At 45.0% G+C, this 19,085-nt stretch overlaps 1 protein-coding gene across 2 annotated transcripts in view; it reads right to left on the bottom strand.

Annotated features, from left to right (window-relative positions):
- Window positions 1–19,085, bottom strand: part of LOC139057492 (uncharacterized) — a 55,214-nt gene continuing 36,129 nt past the window's right edge. The window contains exon 2 of one of the 2 annotated variants that reach the window (XM_070535830.1): window positions 1–2,939. In XM_070535830.1, coding sequence (XP_070391931.1) covers window positions 154–2,847 — 2,694 coding nt within the window. In that variant the 5' untranslated portion in view covers window positions 2,848–2,939 and the 3' untranslated portion in view covers window positions 1–153. Of the gene's footprint in view, window positions 2,940–14,335; window positions 16,912–19,085 lie in introns of those variants that run through there. The other variant, XM_070535831.1, reaches the window with a different exon arrangement.

The raw sequence follows: 19,085 nt of genomic DNA, 5'->3' as shown, positions 1-19,085 counted from the left end.
TTATTACGGGACACTTTATTGAAAGGACGTCCAAAAAAAGAAATTACCAAAAGAGAGAGAGAGACAACTTCACGTAATCGCCTGCAGAACGACACCATGACTAAATGGCGCCGTGACGCGGGCCCTGACGTCTTCTCAGCGGGTGGTCTCTGCTCAACTCCAGCGCTCGTCACTCACGCGGTGGGTTTTAACCCAGAACTTCTTCCCTTGGAAGGAGAAGCTCTTGATAGGACCGCTTTTTCCGGCCACCTTAACACCAGCCGCCTTGAGCGTCTTGCGCACTTTATCCCAGTGCCACTTGCCCTTGGATAGTGTCTTCGCCAGCTTGCCCAGATCTCCCGGCACGCGGAACATTGCTCCTGTCCTGTCCACTTTCACGGCCACGTGGAACTTCTTAGGGAACCGCCTTAGGCGACCCTTGAAGCGGAAGCCGTAGAAGTTGCTTTTCTTGTCCGCCTCTACCTTAGCTCCCATTCGTATCAGAGCGACGAGCAGCTCGACATACTTGAACCCTTTGAGCTTCTTGGACAGACTGAGCATTTCTCTGGGTATCCAGAACATCTTCCCGCGGATCTTCACCTGGACGCTGCCGTCAACCTTTGTCCCACCGTTGTTGACGCTGTATAACTTTCCATCTATGAGTATAGAGAGGATAAGGCCCTTGGGCGACTGGTTGACTTTTATTCCGTGCGCTTTGAACAACTCAACGAGTAGCTGCATGACGGCGGCTCCCTTGCTGTTGGCGTATGATACAATCGCCTTGAGATCTTTCGGGATGTTAAAGGTCCTTTTGCTGATGTGTACAATGAGCCCCAGGTTGGTACCCACGCGGGACTTCAGAGATACTTCGTGCTTCATGCCATTCAACATTATGACGGCTTTGGTGCCCTTAATGGCAATGACCGCGCCATATCGGTTAAGTTCACCTATAACTTTGGCTATATCTTTCGGCTTAAGTTTACTGATGGCGTTCACAAGGAGCGGGAGATCGTTAGGCACCCTGTATTTCTTGTCGTTCAAAACGACGTACAAGCGGAGTGCGAAATTAAGCTTGATTCTTTCAGCACCCTTCTGTATCGTTTGCATAGTGCCATCAGGTCCCGGGACAAATGTGTAGCCAACCAACTGCAACGCCTGCAAGAGTTTCAACGGGGTGATTTTCTTGCTGGTAATCAAATCGTACAGTTTGTCGGCATCCCTCGGCAACAAAAGCTTGACGCCGGCAATAACGAGGGTGGTCATTGGCCGAGCTTTCACGGGGACTGTGAAGTTGTTGAATGACAGTGCAATGACCACCTTGTTAGCGTTGAGCACGGGGGAGACGCCGAAGTGGGTGTACAGGATCGAGAGTACGTCGCTGGGCATATTTTTCTTCTCGAGCACGCTGACTATCTTGGCCAAGTCCCTAGGTATGACATACTGCTTCCCGTAAAGCTTGAAACGTAAGTCGAGCGCGACCGGAAACGGAATGGTCTCACCGTGCACGACTACTGCTGTAACGATCCCGGTGTCCCTCTCAACCTTCAGTGGTATGTGGGCGAGCTGCAAGGCTTGTAACACTGCACCGACATCTAGTCCTTGCTTGGTCCTGAATATTTTCTCAAGGTCGGCCGGAATGTTGAAGGCCAGTTTACCTAAAGTAATGCGCGCAGAGCCCTTTACGGGGATGTCGTAAGAATCTTTGCGGTAATTCACCCGAACCACGTTTGTTGCGGAGGATTTGATGGAACGTACGCCGAAAGCTTCCAGTAGCATCTGTATCTTGAAAAACTCGGTTGGATTGTTTTTAACGACGTTTAGGAGTGCCTTGATATCCTTGGGAAGGTCATACTTCTTTCCTTTGACGAAAACTGCACCACCCAAGGACTGCGTGAACGATTCTTCCTTGCCGAAAATTTTGAAGCTGGCAATTTTGCCCCCACGGTCCACGCTGAACGCTGTTCCAAGCTTGTGCAATAAGGTTATTGCCACGGTAAGAAGGTGTTGATGAGTCCCGACGTAACCCGCGAACTGCTTCGCTTGCTGCGGTAGGTGAAAGGTTCTGCCGTCGATGCTAATTTTGTACCCCAGCTTGAGCGGCCTCGGGAGCCGGACAACCGTGCTGTCGATAGTGACGCTGTTGATCGGTTTCGTGAAATCCGAAAATTTCGCGCCTTTTGTGACTAGGTAAGCTATTATGGTGGGGATATGGTTGGGAAAGTTGAGCAACAACTCGATAATGGCGTGCGCTTCACTGCGGACGCCCCGCGAAGTGGGCGGTATGATGATGGGCTGGCTGACGTCTGGAAGCGGGGTTTCCAACTTCGGCGGGGTGAAGCGAACAGGAGGTGGAGGCCGCGACTTCTTCGGCGGGGTGGTGCGAACAGGAGGTGCAGGCCGCGACTTCTTCGGCGGGGTGGAGTGAACAGGAGGTGGAGGCCGCGACTTCTTCGGCGGGGTGGTGCGAACAGGAGGTGCAGGCCGCGGCTTCGGAGTCTTCTTCTTCCTCTCGTTCCGCGGAGGCTCGACCTTGGAGATCACCACTTGCAGCAGGATATTCGCAAGCTCCGGGAACCTCTTGAGGGCTTTCTCTAGTTTACCCCTTACGGTGACCGGCACCGCGACCATTCGGCCGTCAATCTTAATTTTGCTCGTCCGGACGCCTCGTCTGACCTGCTGCATCACGAGTGCAATTTCGGCGATGATCTTGGCCCGGGGTCCTTCCTCGGTGGAAACTGTGTTGTTGCGCACGTAGACGACGCGCTCCGCACTGCAGTGTGCAGGGCACGGGCTCAGGCAGAAGCCCGCCTCAATCCCCGTCCACAGCAGGAGCAGCGAGACGACCAGGAGCGTGGAGAGCAGCTGCATTGTCCTCGTCGCTCACCGCCAATGGCGTCAACGAGAGTCGCTGGCAGACTGGGGACGTCTTGAACTTCCTCCTGCGCCCGACTCAGTTTTTCCTGCGAAGAGACAAGCATTGGCTGTTTATTATTATTATTATTATTATTATTATTATTATTATTATTATTATTATTATTATTATTATTATTATTATTATTATTATTATTATTATTATTATTATTATTATTATTATTATTATTATTATTATTAGTGACGCCGCGGACGTATGCTTCTGCCAAAATGTTTTAGGCTTACGCACAAAAGTGAATGAGTTCTTTTCATATATTGTTCGTTCTACTCAGTCTTCAGTAGCTTTAAGGAAAAACGTTTCCCTGAAACAGCATTTACTGCGTGTTTCCCGGCGTATTTAACGTGTTTCGTAGGGATCGACATTACTCGTCCTGGAATCAGAGAGGTGGTGGCGTCTTTATTGCTGTAGACAGCGCGATAGCGGGATCCGTCAGTTGGATCTAAAGCGCGATCACGATGCTGTTTGGACAGACATGCGCTGCCCAGGTGATAAATAGCCGTTACTTGGGGCATTCTCTGTAGCACCTGACGTGACTCCGGCAGCATTTGGTCTTATCCTGGCATCAATTGAAACCATTATAATGGCGCATAATAACCACGAAGGGCTAATTATTGGAGACTTTAATGTACCCGGAATTTCATGCACTCACAATATTGCCTGCCAGAATTCCTTTTACATTTCTCAAAAAATGCCACTCCTTGCTTAACTTTACCTCTTTTGATTCCCTGCAGCAGCTAAACTTGACTGAGGACTGATGAGGCAACGTTCTACATCACTGTCTCCCAAATTTTGATGCAGCTCCCGTCGTGCGTAGCAATGCGTATCTGATTGCGCCAGACAAGTTGCACCTTCCTTTAATTATTTCTTTAACTCTTGCAAAACAGAGCTTCAACTTGATCCTTGGAGACTGCGTTGGTTTGTGCCAGTATTTAAAAACGCTGGCTATTCTTTCGGGGATAGAACAGCTGATGTTGAGTGCATGTGGCATCTTAGGCATAGGTCTAAGCAGGCATAGACCTAAGGCATAGACCTAAGGCATAGACCTGAGACATAGACCCAAACAGGCGTCCAAGCCCATTTGCCATATCAAGCACAGGGGGCAGTTCGTGGCATGCTCTGTGGGAGTTCTGTACGTCGTTCCACTTTCGTTTAAAAAGTACTTTGGGCAGACCGGACGTTTCCTTAACGCCCGCCTCCGCGAGCAGCAAGCCGATATCAGGAATTCAGCCGGTGCGAATCTGGCAGCGCATTGTATAATTTGCCAATACAATCCTCTGTTTCCGAAAACTGACATCCTGTATAAAAATGGAAGCAAAATCAACCGCAATATTGTTGAAGCTTACTTTGTGCATGTCAACTCAGGCGCATGCGCGAGCCAGACTTCTATCGCTGTGCATGATGGCAAGATAGGCTGACACTCATTCATCACTTGTACGAGTCATATGATTACATTCTGCCTTTATTTAATCTCTTGCGTGGAAAAAAATTAACCCTGTCGGTCTGCGATCGTATCGCCTACTTCCTTTTTCCTTGGTCCGCGTTGACTGCCCACCACTAGGAACAGGTTCAGTCGGTTAAAACACGTTGGCGGGCTAGTTGGTCAGAATCCATGGCAGAGTGTAGAAGCGCGATTGAACAAGGACGTAGAAAGAAACAGACTCACAGATACAGCACTGTGTCTGTGTGTCTGTTTCTTTCTACATCCTCTTTCAGTGGCGCTTCTACACTCTACCATGGATGTTCAGTCGCCAACTCACCCAGCTTAATAATAAATAAATTATGGGGTTCTACGTGCCAAAAGCACGATCTCATCATGAGGCACGCCGTAGTGGGGGACTCCGGAATAATTAGAACTACGTGGGGTTGTTTAATGTGCACCTAAATCTAAGTACACGGGTTTTTTCTTATTTCACCCCCATCGAAATGCGGTCGCCGTGGCTAGGATTCAATACCGCACGCCCAGCTTCCTGTGTTAATTTAGCGCTGTAGTCTTTAACATTGCTGACGCTTTCGCAGAATATTTCCATTGTGCGTTTGCTCTGAAAGATGCTTTCTGTGTCAAGTAACCTTCCTTCCCAGTCTGGTGTAGTGTGTACGCTATCAGTCAAGGAAGACTGTTTCCAGTGCATGAACCGCCTCAAGCTATCCCTTTCTTGTGGCGCCGAAAGTATCCTTCCCGCACTTCTTTAGACGTCTGAAAGCATACTTGTTCCCGTTTTTGCAGGCGTCTTCAAAGATCCCTAAAGCCGAGTGAATTACTTAGCGCTTGGAAAGAAGCAGGAGTAGTGCCCGTAGACAAACCGGGTGCTAAAAGTGTAGTTACTAACGACCGGTCTATATCTATCCTCTGCGTGAGGTCAAAAGTATTTGAATCTGTATAGCATTCCCTTCTTTTTGTTAGTGCTAAGAAGATTTTGGTAAATGAACTGTACACTTTTGTATCAGGGCGCTCAACAACAAAGAACTTGGTCGCATTAATGACCCATGCTTCCGGTACGGTACATACCAGGGGCCAATTCGACGCTATTTACTTTCACCTAGGTAAAGCATTGGATGTATATTGCCATAAGCTCATCATTAGAAAGCTCCCACAAATGGACACAATACCTTCTTCTCTTACTACCCTGGTATCTAATTACCTAAGCAATAAATTGTGCTTCGTTGGCATTAATGGAAAGGTATCGGTTAGTTATGAGGTTACCTGCGGAGTTCTTCAAAGATCCCTATTTGGCCATTGTCTTTTCCTACTGTTCATAAACGACTTTTCTTCAGAAATTCGACACTCTTTATTCCTTCTATATGCTGACGCCTTAAAGCTATTTAAGAATATGAAGTGTTCAGGACTGCATTGACCTGCAAAAAGGCAATTGGTTTTCCCTCTCACACTGGTGCAGAAGCAATAAGCTACTCAGAAGTGCTTCCAAAACCATGCTATAAGTTATGCGTGGGAAACGTACCACCTGTTATTTTCATACACCGTACGGGATGCTCCATTGCCCAGGGTTCATGAAATGAAAGATCTTGGTGTGTGCTTCAGAGAAAAAACATTACGCTTCACTTCTCAAGCTAAATATCAGAAACAACGTGGCATTGGAGTTTTTCGTATTGCAAATCGTATGTCGCGTGACTTCCCCTCCCCCGTTGCCTTTCTGAAATTCTGTTGTACTGTATTGTGTCCCTTCCATTACTTGAGAAAACCTCTGTAGTTTAGGGGGAATGTACAAATCTTATTGTGACCTCATTCAGCGCGTCCAGATTCAATTGATATCTATTTTCAAACACTACTTCAGCCATTCTGGCGACAATAGTCCAGTCCCCTGAAATATAAATCAACTCACACCTTTAAAATGAAGATGTATCGAGTGAGACCTTCTGTTCCTCTACAATGTGGTCCATAGCATAATACATTGTCCAAAACTTCTTCATGATGTGCAATTTTCCGTGCCGCAGAAGTGTACCAGGCAGCATTACATATTTTCTGAGCGGCGGTGTTATATTAAAGATTGCACTATGGCTCAACTCCAAAAAACATGTGGTAAGTACGCTGCCTGCATTGACATATTTCAGAGTTCATTTTCTGTATTTTGTATATATGCAGACAATCATGTTGTATGATTAACTTCTTTTATGCCATCTTAATATCTTCTGTTTACCAATTTGTTTCTCTCTCTCACATTGTTTTGCCTATAAAATTTGCCTTCTTTGTGCATTTCGTCTGGCGTATTATTATTATTATTATTATTATTATTATTATTATTATTATTATTATTATTATTATTATTATTATTATTAGTCGGCGGCAGATTTTTGCCACAGCCTGGCGATTATTTTCTGCACAGACACTTCAAGGGAATGCAGACAAGGAGCATGCGTCGTACAGGCCGGGTCACCTAGCGATCGTCTGTCAGCAATCAAAAGTGATAACCGAAAGATCTTCACGCGGCGATTTTCAAGCTGGTATAAGCAAGATCGCCTCCCCATCGATCAGCCAGAGCACCAGAGGGCTCCTGTTCGTCTCAGCGCTGCCTTTAAAAGCCTGGACTAACTCCCGGCCTTCTGCAGTCGGCGGGAGATTTTTGCCACAGCCTGACGTTTATTTTCTGCACAGGTAGAGTGCTTTTCTCTACCTTCTCTTTAATTTGTTAGTTTGTTTCGTTTCGTTTTTTTTTTTTTTTTTTTTGCCGCCGGCTGCTGACTGTAGAGTGTATTGCTGTGCTTTTATGGCTGGCGGTGATGAATGCATTGTGTGTCAGAAGGTGTTGCCTGACGATGGCCGTTATATTATGTATGGACTGCAAAGAGCCATATCATTTGGGGCAGAACTGCTCTGGCATTGCTCCAAACACGTTCAAAACGATGGGACCATCAAAACGAGAAGTCTGGATGTGCAAAGCCTGCCGTAGTAACAAAAAAACGTTCTGGCTCCAGTTCGCAACAGGTGCCACAACCTACGGACAGCTCTGACACGCTAGCAGCACTTTTAGCGGAGATAAAGGACGCCAAACGAAATGTGAAATCGCTGCCAGAGCTCCACGCGAAGGTTGGTTCCCTGCTTCTGTTTATTTATTTATTCATTCATTTATTTTATTCACAAGGCTTTGTACAGGGGCTAATGACGTAGAGGAATCCGTGAAATTCCTATCTGCACAATACGATGATGCGGTCGAACTACTTAAAGCTGATAAAGAGGAAGTCTCGGCTTGCAGGAAAGAAGTGCAGCAACTACAAGAAAACGTGCCCGCCGAAGAATCTTTGATTCATCAACGGCAGCACGGCCTAAATGATTCCGAGCAACATAGCAGGAACGCCAACATGGAAATTCATGGCTTGAAATCGAGAACAGATGAAAACCTGATTGAGTTCCTTGATGAGCTGGCCGAGAAACTCGAGCTAGAGAAGCCTCGTAAAGGGGAAGTGATGGCTATTTCCCGTCTTCCAAGCAACAAGCCATCTCCGCCGATCTTGGTACGATTCGCTTCAATTGCTGTTCGAGAACGCTGGTACGCAGCGCGAGGCAAGCTGCAGAGCCTTTGTGAATCGGAATCATTGGACCAGGGGCCCTATAACTTAAACTATTCCAATATGTTTCTATTCCAATTTCCTGACGTCAAATTTGCGTAACCACCGACGCAAGCACTGGGCGGTCACCCATAGGGTTGTCTGAAGAGACCAATCAAACGCTCTCCTCGTTCATAGGAGGTCCCTTTTGTTTGCTTGAAAAACGAATAACATTGCCTGCACTGAGCGGCTTGTTGTATCTAATTGGCTGACAAGAGGCGAGGAGAACGCTCAAGTGGAGAGGGATTCCCTAGGGCAGAGCTAGTGCACTGAAAACCGATAACCGGATGAAGAGGGTGGTGCCGGCGTCTGCGATTGGTCGGCTTTCCCTTACTTAGATTGTGGTGGCTGGTCGAAAATCGCGGCGGAATGCAACGAAAGCTTAAGAATGACGCTAAAATTGACCCTCAGCAAAGAAGAGTTGGTAGAATGAGGTAGTAAACGTGTCGAAAGTGCTTAAAAACGTTACACGGTAACGCAAGAAGTTTTATTGTACGCAAATACACCCATGCTCTCCGGCAGGTATGAGTAGCCAGCGTCTCAGCGATCGGCAGCAGCTATCTTTTATTCCTTTCGGAACGGGGCAGCCTGCGGCTATTCCGAAAAAAAATCAGTTTTGTTCGGCATATTAATGCATCTTTATCGCGTACACGTCACTTTGACGCAGTGAGTTCGTGCGGTTTTGTGACGTCGTGTGACACGCAGGTGAAGTGGGTGCAGCCCGAAAACTTTTTACCAATAGCCGAGGGCTAATGTCGAAAAGGGGTCGAATCAGAAATAACTGTTTTTCTTTTTTCTGTCAAATCATGCATAATCAGTGTGCACACATCATATCAGATGGGGAGGTATTGCGGTTTTTGTACGTCAGGTGACAGACAGGTGAAATGGGGGGTGGTCGAAAAAAGTTTTTGACCAATCGCGGAGGGCTGATAGCAGAATTGGAATAGAAAACTTTGGAATAGTTTTACGTTATAGCGCCCCAGCTGTATTTCAATGAAAATCTGTCGCAGTTCAACAGGAGGTTATTTTGGTTAGCAAGGAACACAGGAAAGGAAGCAAGCTACAAATTCATATGGGTAAGAGGCGGCAAAATTCTCGCAAAGAAAGACGAAGCCGCAACACTCCTTTGAATTACTTGCGACTCGGACATCAATAAGATAAAATGACTGATCCATCATTGCCTAGCACACTAGAATTTCCAGATTTGGACACGTTTAAGGCAAACTTTGGCCGAAACGAAGATCATGAATTCAAGTTGATAAACTTGAATGTTCGTAGTCTCCGCAAATATTTGGCACGATTCAAGGTTTTAGCAGAAGAATCTATAAGTTTTGTGGATATATTTATTCTCACCGAGAGAAATTCACCAGAGTCCTGTTCAGATACGTTCACAGTGAACGGTTATCGTGCCAGTTTTATTGTATGCCCGGTACGCCGTGGGGGAGCGATCGCTGTCTTTGTGAGTGAAAAATACAATGTTTCAGCTGTTGACATTACATTTATGCATGCGGAATGTTTGGCTCTAAACGTGAATTTATTACACGCGGCTTTTACATTATTCGCGGTATACAGACCGCCATCTGGTAGCATGACAAGATTTGTAATTGAACTCGAGGAAATACTTCTCAGGTACAAAGATGCTGAGTTACTCTGCCTAACATGTGATTTGAACATTGATATCTTAAGCACAAATAATTTCTATTTCAGATTACCTATCCTCCCTTTCAGCCTATGGAACTGAAAACACGATCACTGCCCCAACACGTGAAGATTTCTTGAACGGTCGTCAAGTTAAGTCATGTCTTGACCACATCGCTGTTCGTGCGCCGAATCGCGCTTTGACCTCATGCATCATTTCTCAGCGGCTAGCTGATCATTATTTACCCGCCTGTCGTTTTTCTCCTCAGTCTGGAACTGCTTCATCAAGTTTCAGTGATGTTAATAAGATACCCGTGTCAATAACAGATGAAAGAAACTTGGATGCATTAGTGGCATCTTTTCACTGGGCAAGTTTAATTGCGGACTGTTCAGCAGAGGTAGTTTACTCAACGATGTGCCGTAAACTGGACGAGCTCAAAAAAACTTGTACGCGAAAAATTACGCGTAAAAAAAGGCGGAGTCACGATTGACTTAGTCCTGGCGTTTTACGGGCAATCGCGAACAGAGACTGGCTTTGGAGCCTTTCCAAGCATGCTCCTAAAAACGCAGGCATTCGCTCAGATTACAGAGCCTCCAGAAACAAAGTTGTAGCACTTATTCGATCAGCTCGACGGTTGTACTTTCAGCAGCAGTTCAAACGAGCATCCAAAAATCCCCCAGAGATATGCTCACTGATTAACCATCTTCGTGGACAAGACGGGAATGTGCCTAATTTTGCTGTTTTAGTAAAAGAGCCTGTTTCAAAATCTGATAGTTTCAATAAGCATTTCACGCTCGCAGCTGAAATGGCTGCGGCTCGACAAAGCGTAAAATGCACTTTAAAAGAATCTTTCTCAGCTTCCACATATCTTCCTAAGATATTAGAGGAAGATGTTGCCAGATTAATGTTTAGCTTCAAGCGGAGTAAGGCCGCTGGAATAGATGTCTTATCGGCGGCACTGTTGCAACGGAATTTTGACGCTCTTTCGGAGATTCGGCTCTTTCTGGTTGACGATTTCTTAGAACATGCCGTCTTGCCAGAAAAGTTGAAGACCGCTATTGTAAGACCACTGTTCAAGGGAGGTCAGAAGAACGCAGTTGAGAACTATCGACCGATCTGCCGATCGCCGATCGCCGAACGATTTGCCGATCTTTTCCCAAATACTAGGGAAATTTTTATTTGAACGCATGATGTCCTTCCTAAATAAATTTGCTGTCCTTTCAAACCGTCAATATGGCTTTATCCCAGGAAGGGGCACCATAGGTCTTCTGGAGGAATTTGCAGACCAGTTGTACGAAGCATTTGAGGAAAACTCGTTTAGCTGCGCTGTCTTTCTAGACGTAAAGAAAGCTTTTGTATACGGTTAACCATACTATTCCTTTAGAAAGCTGTACTTACTAGGCTTTCGAGGTCCCTTTTATGCCATTCTCAAGAATTTTTTTAGGGGTCGTTCTCAAATTGTTAGTTTAAAGAACCAATCAGAATACAGTAGCAAGCTGCCTGTGAAAGCTGGTGTACCACAGGGATCCATTATATCCCTACCTACTCTTTAATATATTTACAAATGACTTGAGCGTAATAACTTCCAAGTGTTCAATATTTCAGCACGCGGACGACACTGTTTTGCTCATAATACATATAAACTACGAGACAGCAGTTAATATGTTGCAGGAAAACGTGAATCGTGTAATGAAAGTGTTCGTTGAGAACGGAATTCGTGGGAACACACAGAAAATCAAAATAATATGTTTTAGAAATCCGCTAAAGACAGCCCTTATAGACAAACAAGTATTTTTACATGATCATGATTCTCTCTCTTGTCGTTGCGAACCCGTTGAATATGTAAATTCGTACAAATATTTCGGAGTGGTTTTCGATAGCAGTTTCTCATGGCGTGACCACATGGCTTACGTTTGTACCAGGCTACGGAAGGTTTCATGGTTACTCTTTAATATCAGATCTTTGGCTCCAATGTATGTGTAGAAAACTGCAATTTATGCGCTTGCGTATAGTGTTCTTAAATACGGAATCACCTTATTTGTGTCATGTCCTTCCCACTGGCATTACCGAATTGATAGCATCTTAAAAAACATGTTAAAGAGCATTGCGCATAATTGTCATATCCCATCCGAGGCGGACATTTTTCGCTTCATACGTCTTCATTCATTCCATTCTCTTTTCGTACAAACTGTTGTTCATCGCCACTTTTGGAATTCAAACTTTTCAATTAAATATGATCCTAACCGGAAGTTGCGAAAAACCACTCGATATTATGTACCACGGAGCGTAACAAGGTATGGAAAGGCAAGACGGTGTGCTTATGTGCCGGAGATTTTTAATGGGTTACCAAAAGAACTTTATGCTGTAAGCTCTATGCGGAACCTAAAAATGCATTTGAGAACATTGTGTTGATTGTTGTATTCTTTTACAGTTGCGCTTAGAAGTATGAGATTATGTATTTTAAGTTTTGTTTCCTTGGAGTTAGCACTAATGTCCTTGGTACTGGTTTTGTGATTGCCTTGTTTTTCTATTTCTTCAGCTGAACCTATTGTTCGTTTCGATCAATGTTCTGTTTGTTGTTGCTATTTTGTTACCTCTGCCGTGTACTGCCGGGCACAGTTCTTCAAGCCTCCTGTTGGCTTTGACGGGCCTGAACCTCTCTGTATCTTCTACAAAGTGGCAATTATTATTATTATTATTATTATTATTATTATTATTATTATTATTATTATTATTATTATTATTATTATTATTATTATTATTATTATTATTATTATTATTATTATTATTATTTCAAGGCCAGTGAGCATGGAATCATTCAGAGTGCCCCGTTCAAAAATACGATACGCAAAACTCCATAAGCAGAAAACTACAGATTTCTTGCCTTCTACCAGTGCTAACATACGAAGCAAGCTTGTAAAAACGATAACCGCACGCCAAGCAATATGACGAAAAAATACAGGGTGATCACTTTTTTAAGTTCTGCGGCTTCTTTCACCACCTTCGAGATAACACACAGCGTGAGTGCTCAAATTCCTGACGCGTTAGGCGAGAGAGCCGACAGAGCATCGACGGAACAACGACCTCTACAAACGTGCAGCGCCAACCACAGTCACGTGACGTTCATCGCGTTTCATTAGACAGCGCTTCACCATTCGAACGATGAGATAAGATTGGGACCTTGTGACTCCATGCGTCCAGGCTGCGACTGTCTGCGCCTTCTTTTTCAAAAGCTTGTGTATTTTGCATAATAACTCAATAGTATATTTTGTGTTTCTTCATTTATGTCCCCTTATTATATCCGCAGTAATTATACCCATGGGTGATGCTACCGGACGACTATATGCGAGTCAAACATGTCCTTATTATGCCTCTGGCACGCGAAATCATATCCGTCGCTTGCTGTCCTTCGCGTTGGATATCACCGAGACAAGCACGATCTTTATTTCTGTAACGCGGAAAAAATTTCACCTCAGACAAACAACTTAGTAATGAACGATGCACTCAACTATGTGCGAGAGGTTTGGGAACCCTCTGAATTGAGCTTATTTGTCATCGCTGAGTGGAACATTCGACATATGTCCTGTCGAGGTCATTCCACGCGAACAGCTCAGTTGCCACGTTACTGTATCCGCTAGAATAGAACGTAAAATAATTATTTTATAGTGTGTCAAACACAGGGCATCGTATGCTAAGTTAGCGCCAGCTAAAAGGCGAAAGCTTACAACATACAAGACTTTTATTTTACCCATTCTTGAGTACGCTCGTAATAGTTGGGACCCTTTTACTCGGGCTAATATCAACAGATAAGAAAGAGTTCAAAATAAAGCGGCCAGATTTATTTTTAATCGCTGTGACAGAGTATCTGTTTCAGGATTGGTCGCAAAAGTTGGTCTAAAACAACTTCGGAGAGGAATAGAATTGCACGATTACGCCTTATGTTTAAAATCATGAAAGGGCACTTCGAAAGTGGCACTTCTAGCTACGTGCGTTTTTCTGCATGTTATGTTGCTAGAAGGCGCTATAGTCTTTCAGTTGTTCACTTTCCGCCGAAAAGTGATGTGTTTCAGTATTCCTTCATCCCGCGAACGCTAATAGGTTGGAATGACTTAGACTCGCGCGCAATTGAATCAAAAGACATCAAAAATTTTGAAAAATTAATTACCAGTTGATCGGTGATTGTATGCGTTTTCTTTTTTATGTACACATATTTGTATATATGTAATCATGGTATGTTTTCTTCCTTCTTCATTTTCTTTACTGCTCTCTGTTTGAGAGACTTGTCATGATGTACTTATCGTTTGCTACCCAATCTGCAACGACTCCCTATGGAGTCAGGCGTATTGTTAAATAAATATAAACACACTAAGCTCGCGCGCCAGCGTGCGCGTCAGAGCCTACGTCAGATGCTTTTGCGATCAGGTGCCCCAGCTGTGTTTACATTCCTTCTCTGGCCCATCTCGTTGCTCTTTGAAACCGAATGTTGGACCGGTCGCTACAAACAAGGCTCCAAATAATTACCTGTCGCGCTCTGAAGTAAATGAGGTTTCGCGCCGTGGTTACTGAGTCATTAGCTACTAAATAAAGCGAAAAAGAAACAGATCGATTTCGTGTGTGTGTGTGTCAGTACTCCTTTAAGGTTGTTTCGGGTGGCACTTGAGGACTGCAGTGGTCTGACCCATTCAGCACGTGCGTGTGCATGTGCGTGACTCAGGAAAGACTAAGAATTAAGCAAGTGCTACTTGTTTATTGAACAGAAGGAAAGGGTGCGCGGGCGCGACGTCGTAGAGCGCGGCGTAGGGGCCATCGACTGACGGGAGTCGTCGTACGGCCTGGAGCTGCTATCCCTTGACGCCGCCAGACTTCAGGTCCACCACGTACTTGACGCTGTTAAACAGTATGGTTAGCTTGCTGCCTTCCTTTTTAACTTCTACGTCGAAGGCTTTGAGTTGTTGTATGACCTGCCTGACTTCGTTCGGTCCTGAGCTGCGGATGTCTTTGACGAGTCGCATCAAGTCTTTGGGCACGTGGTAAACGGTTGTGCCGTACGTCACCTTTATGCGTATCTCCATGCCGAGCTTGATTATCTGGGCCCCCTTCTGGATCGAGCGCATCGCGCCATCGTCGTCGTTGATAAGCATGAAGCCAGCCACCTTTAGCGCCTTCAGAAATTCGAAGCCAATCTTTGGATCTTTTTGCTGGGAATGCACAAACTCCACCATTTTTTCAGTGTCCCTCGGTAGCAAGAACTTCCGACCTCGTATAACAACAGCAGTCAACGGCTCCGCCTTGACCTTGAACTGTTTCCCGTTGAACGAGATGGCGACGACAATGCCATTCGAATCGCGGACTGGGATGACTCCGTAGCGGGTGTACAAAATGGACAGGATCTTGGTAGGCATGCCTTTCTTTTCGAGAACAGCGACTAGCTTGCCGAGGTCACGGGGTATAAGGTAAAGTTTGTCATCCAGCTTAAAGCGCAGGTCGATGGAAACCGGGAACGGAATTTTGACTTTGTCTATGATGATGCCAAGGATGACACCAGTTTTTTCATCAACTTCAATGGGAACGCCCTTTTCCTGCAAAGCCGCGATCAGTGCGCCCACACTAAAGCTCTCCGCCTTCTCGAATATTTTCTCCAGGTCAGCTGGAATGTTGTATTGCTTCTTTTCGATCGTGATGGTCACACCGCGCACTGTGTTCACGTAGTGTTTTTGATTGCCATAAATCGCCTGAATGGAGCCCCCTCCTTTCTTGACGAATTTCACGCCGAACGCCCCTAACAGCATCTCGATTCTGAAGAACTCCCTGGGATTGTTCTTGACAGCTAGCAAAATCGAGTTGATGTCCTTCGGTAAGACAAACCTCTTGTCCTCAATGGAGATGGTCGTGGTTATGGCACTCGGAAAGCGGTACACCTCATTGAATATACTGAAGGCGATGATCCTTCCCATGCTGTCGACGGGGAAGGACGCTCCAATCTGGTGAAGAAACGTCGCTACCGCGCTGAACTGATCCATGTGGTGGGAAAGGTAAATGGCAAGCTGCTGCGATTCTTTCGGTAAGGTAAACAGCTTATTGTTGAGACTAAAGGCGTATCTTACCACAAATGGCCTCGGGAGTTGTATAACGTGCATTCTGTAAGTGACCTTGTAGATCGGCCCAATGAGGCTCGGGAACGTTATGCCGTATTGCAGCAGCATTGGGTAAATGGCGGCGAAGTAGTTGGGCTGGCTCATCATATATCCAAGCGCAAGGAGCACCTTGATGTCGACCCCACTTCCAGCTGTGATTGAATTCCGGTTGTCGCCTATGTTGAACATGTTCATATCTGGGACAAAAGTCACTCTACTGGGTTTGTTGGTACTTGGTGTGTTCTTGGTCGGCTTCGGAGGGGTGAGTCTCGCTGTTCGTTTAGTCTTTTCTGGGCGCTTTTTTGTGGTAGTGATAGTTCGTTTAGTCGTTGCTCTGCGCTTTGGTTTGGTAGGCTTGGCTCTAGGTGTTCGTTTAGTCGTTGCTCTGCGCTTTGGTTTGGTAGGCTTGGCTCTAGGTGTTCGTTTAGTCGTTGCTCTGCGCTTTGGTTTGGTAGGCTTGGCTCTAGGTGTTCGTTTAGTCGTTGCTCTGCGCTTTGGTTTGGTAGGTTTGGCTCTAGCTGTTCGTTTAGTCGGTACTCTGCGCTTTGGTTTGGTAGGTTTGGCTCTAGCTGTTCGTTTAGTCGGTACTCTGCGCTTTGTTGTGAGAGGCTTGACTCTAGCTGTTCGTTTAGTCGTGGCTATGAGTTTTCGTGGAGGCTTCTTCGTGCCCTTTGTCCTCTTCGTGGGCGGACCGACAAGCTTACTACTCGGTGGCACCTTCTTTGTTTGCTTGATGTTCATTTCATACTGGATGATTTTGATCAACACGTGCACCAAATCTGGGTACTTTTTCGCAATTATTCTGAGCGAGACCTGCAAGGATGCCGGCACCTTTACCTTTGTGTTGCCGATCGGAATTATCACAAGCTTTCCAGTACCGGAAACTTTACGAAAATCATTCGTGATGCGAATAAGGGCGTCCCTCCGCTCATTATTCACAGTCTGGAGCGACCCGTCGGGCATAAGGATACTGACGCTGGCGGAACACTGTAGAGGGCAGGGAACCACGTTGTTGCATAGGCCTATCTCGGCCACTGCCCAAAGTACAAGCAACGAGGCGGCCGGGAAAACGGTGAGTGAACGCATCATCTTCCGTGGTCACGGTATGCCGGGCAGGGTCGGGACGGGTTGGTGGCGCTGGTTGTTCGTGTTCCTTCTTTCCTTCCTTCCTGCGCGTCATTAAATGGACACTATAGGGAAGCAATAAATCAATGCCGAATAGTATATTGTTACTTTGAACATCACTCGCCGTTACTTCTGCGACAGAAAAGTGGCTATTTAGGTTGCAAACAAATGCTGACGTTTCATTTACTTTGATCTTTTGCCCCAACGGACACACCAACGACGCTACCGTGGGATGTGAAAGGTGTCGCTATGTGTTTGTGCAATTAGGACTTTTACAGCGAAGCTGTATACCTCTACCTTCCCAGGAAATTTTCGTGTCGTAAGCAAAAAAAAAACTCCCCATACGTGGGCCGATCCCGAAGATAGCGCGATGCCGGGCCGAGCCGCGGCGGAGGTGCAGTTCGCCATTAAGGGGCCCACATACACAGCTTCGCTGGTCATCCGTCTTCACAGAATTGAAGGGCACTGAGATTTTTTTGTGTTTATTATTATTATTATTATTATTATTATTATTATTATTATTATTATTATTATTATTATTATTATTATTATTATTATTATTATTATTATTATTTGTCATTGTTCTTGCAAATTATTATAGCAATAATCAGTGCAACCACATTGAAAGTGTTGAAGCTAGCATGACTTGTAATTCGAAATATTTCTGGAGCTTCGTGCACTCTCACTCCTAAATAAAGTACGCCGAAGATGTATGTCTTGTCGAGGAGATTTTCGATGTTTTGTCAAACACAGCTGAAGCCTTTGCCAAACATTTCCGATCTGCACTTGGTGTAAAAGGTGCTTACACCTCAAGTAGCCTTCCTTCTCAGTCTAGTGCGATACCTGCAACATGACTCAATGGAGTCATTGTTATCAACTTCCTCTTTCTCATTTTCATCTATTTATTTTTTTTCTGAAAATGTCCAGGAGCAGCTTGCGCCTTAATATTGGTGCACTTGTGTTACACAAAGAACATAAAATCGATAAACAACAGCGGTGCAAAGTGCAACAAAAAATTTAATTAATCAAAGGCAGAAGTCAGATAATGAGCAAATAGTAGAGCTTAATATGTCGAGATCACGACGCTAGGTATTTTGTTGTGTTTCAAGACGTGTTATAGTGTGAGAGGTGCAAGAGGAATTCACGTAGAAAATGCTAGGATTACGCAAGTTAGGGCGAGGCACGCTGAATGTTACAGCTGACAGTAACCGCGGACAAGAGAAGTGCTTGTGAATTAGTTGATACGTGAATAAGTAATCACTGTATGTCCGCCTTATTTCTAGGGATAATATATTAAACGTGCGCAGTATGCCCTCATAGGCATAAAATACGAGGCGTCCAAGAAATCAATCGTACAGGATACGAATGAAACGTCGCTTGAACACATTCAATTTTTGCAACATTGGTCAAATTAATACCGTTCCATACAACAGAACTTCGGGCGGACAAAAGAAGAATACAGGATAATAAGGGAGTCACATTCATAAACTTCTTAGTCATCCTTGATATGAGGCCTAACTTCCTGTAGGATGCATTAACGATGCTTGAAACATGTTCTTCGACCAATACCAATACCGCAACCTCAACCAATACTCCTAAGTCGCGCGTACAACTCGCTCTTTTCAAGGGAATGTTATCGAGTGAGTATGCATATAGTAAACGGTACATTTTTTGATTAAAGGAAACAACAAGTGTCTTAGTTGCATTCATGCGCAAAACGTTGCGAGCACACCACTCCGCCATAGAAATCACGTCTTCCTGTAATAATACCCAATCCTGCTCTGATTCTCTTTCACGGTAAAGTTCAATATCGTCACCGTATAAAAGGAGACGCGAATAACGCAAACATTCTTCAGGGTCATTAATAAAGATATTGAAAAATCGCGGGCCTAAGATCGACCTTTGTGAAACACTGGAAGTTGGTTCATAAGGCAAAGAGTACTTAGCCCCAACGCGAGCATAATTTAACCAAGTTGACAGGTAGTCTTTAATCAGCGTGCATAGGCAAGTACTAACGCCGTAACTCAAGAGTTTATGGATAAGAAGGCCATGAGAAGCAACATCAAACGCTTTTGACAAGTCGAAATATACGGTGTCTGTATTCGGTTAGCAACAGCGGGTCCTGCAGCATCAAGAAAAGAAACAAGGTTTATTTCCCCAGGCCTACCATGAATAAAGCCATACTGGGATACACTAATCTTATGCTTAAAGAAAAATG

This window comes from Dermacentor albipictus, chromosome 3 (genome assembly GCF_038994185.2).
Source record: "Dermacentor albipictus isolate Rhodes 1998 colony chromosome 3, USDA_Dalb.pri_finalv2, whole genome shotgun sequence".
Classification (NCBI taxonomy): Eukaryota; Metazoa; Arthropoda; class Arachnida; order Ixodida; family Ixodidae; genus Dermacentor; species Dermacentor albipictus.
Note: the sequence above shows the minus strand (reverse complement) of the source record. Positions and strands in the feature narration are given on the sequence as shown.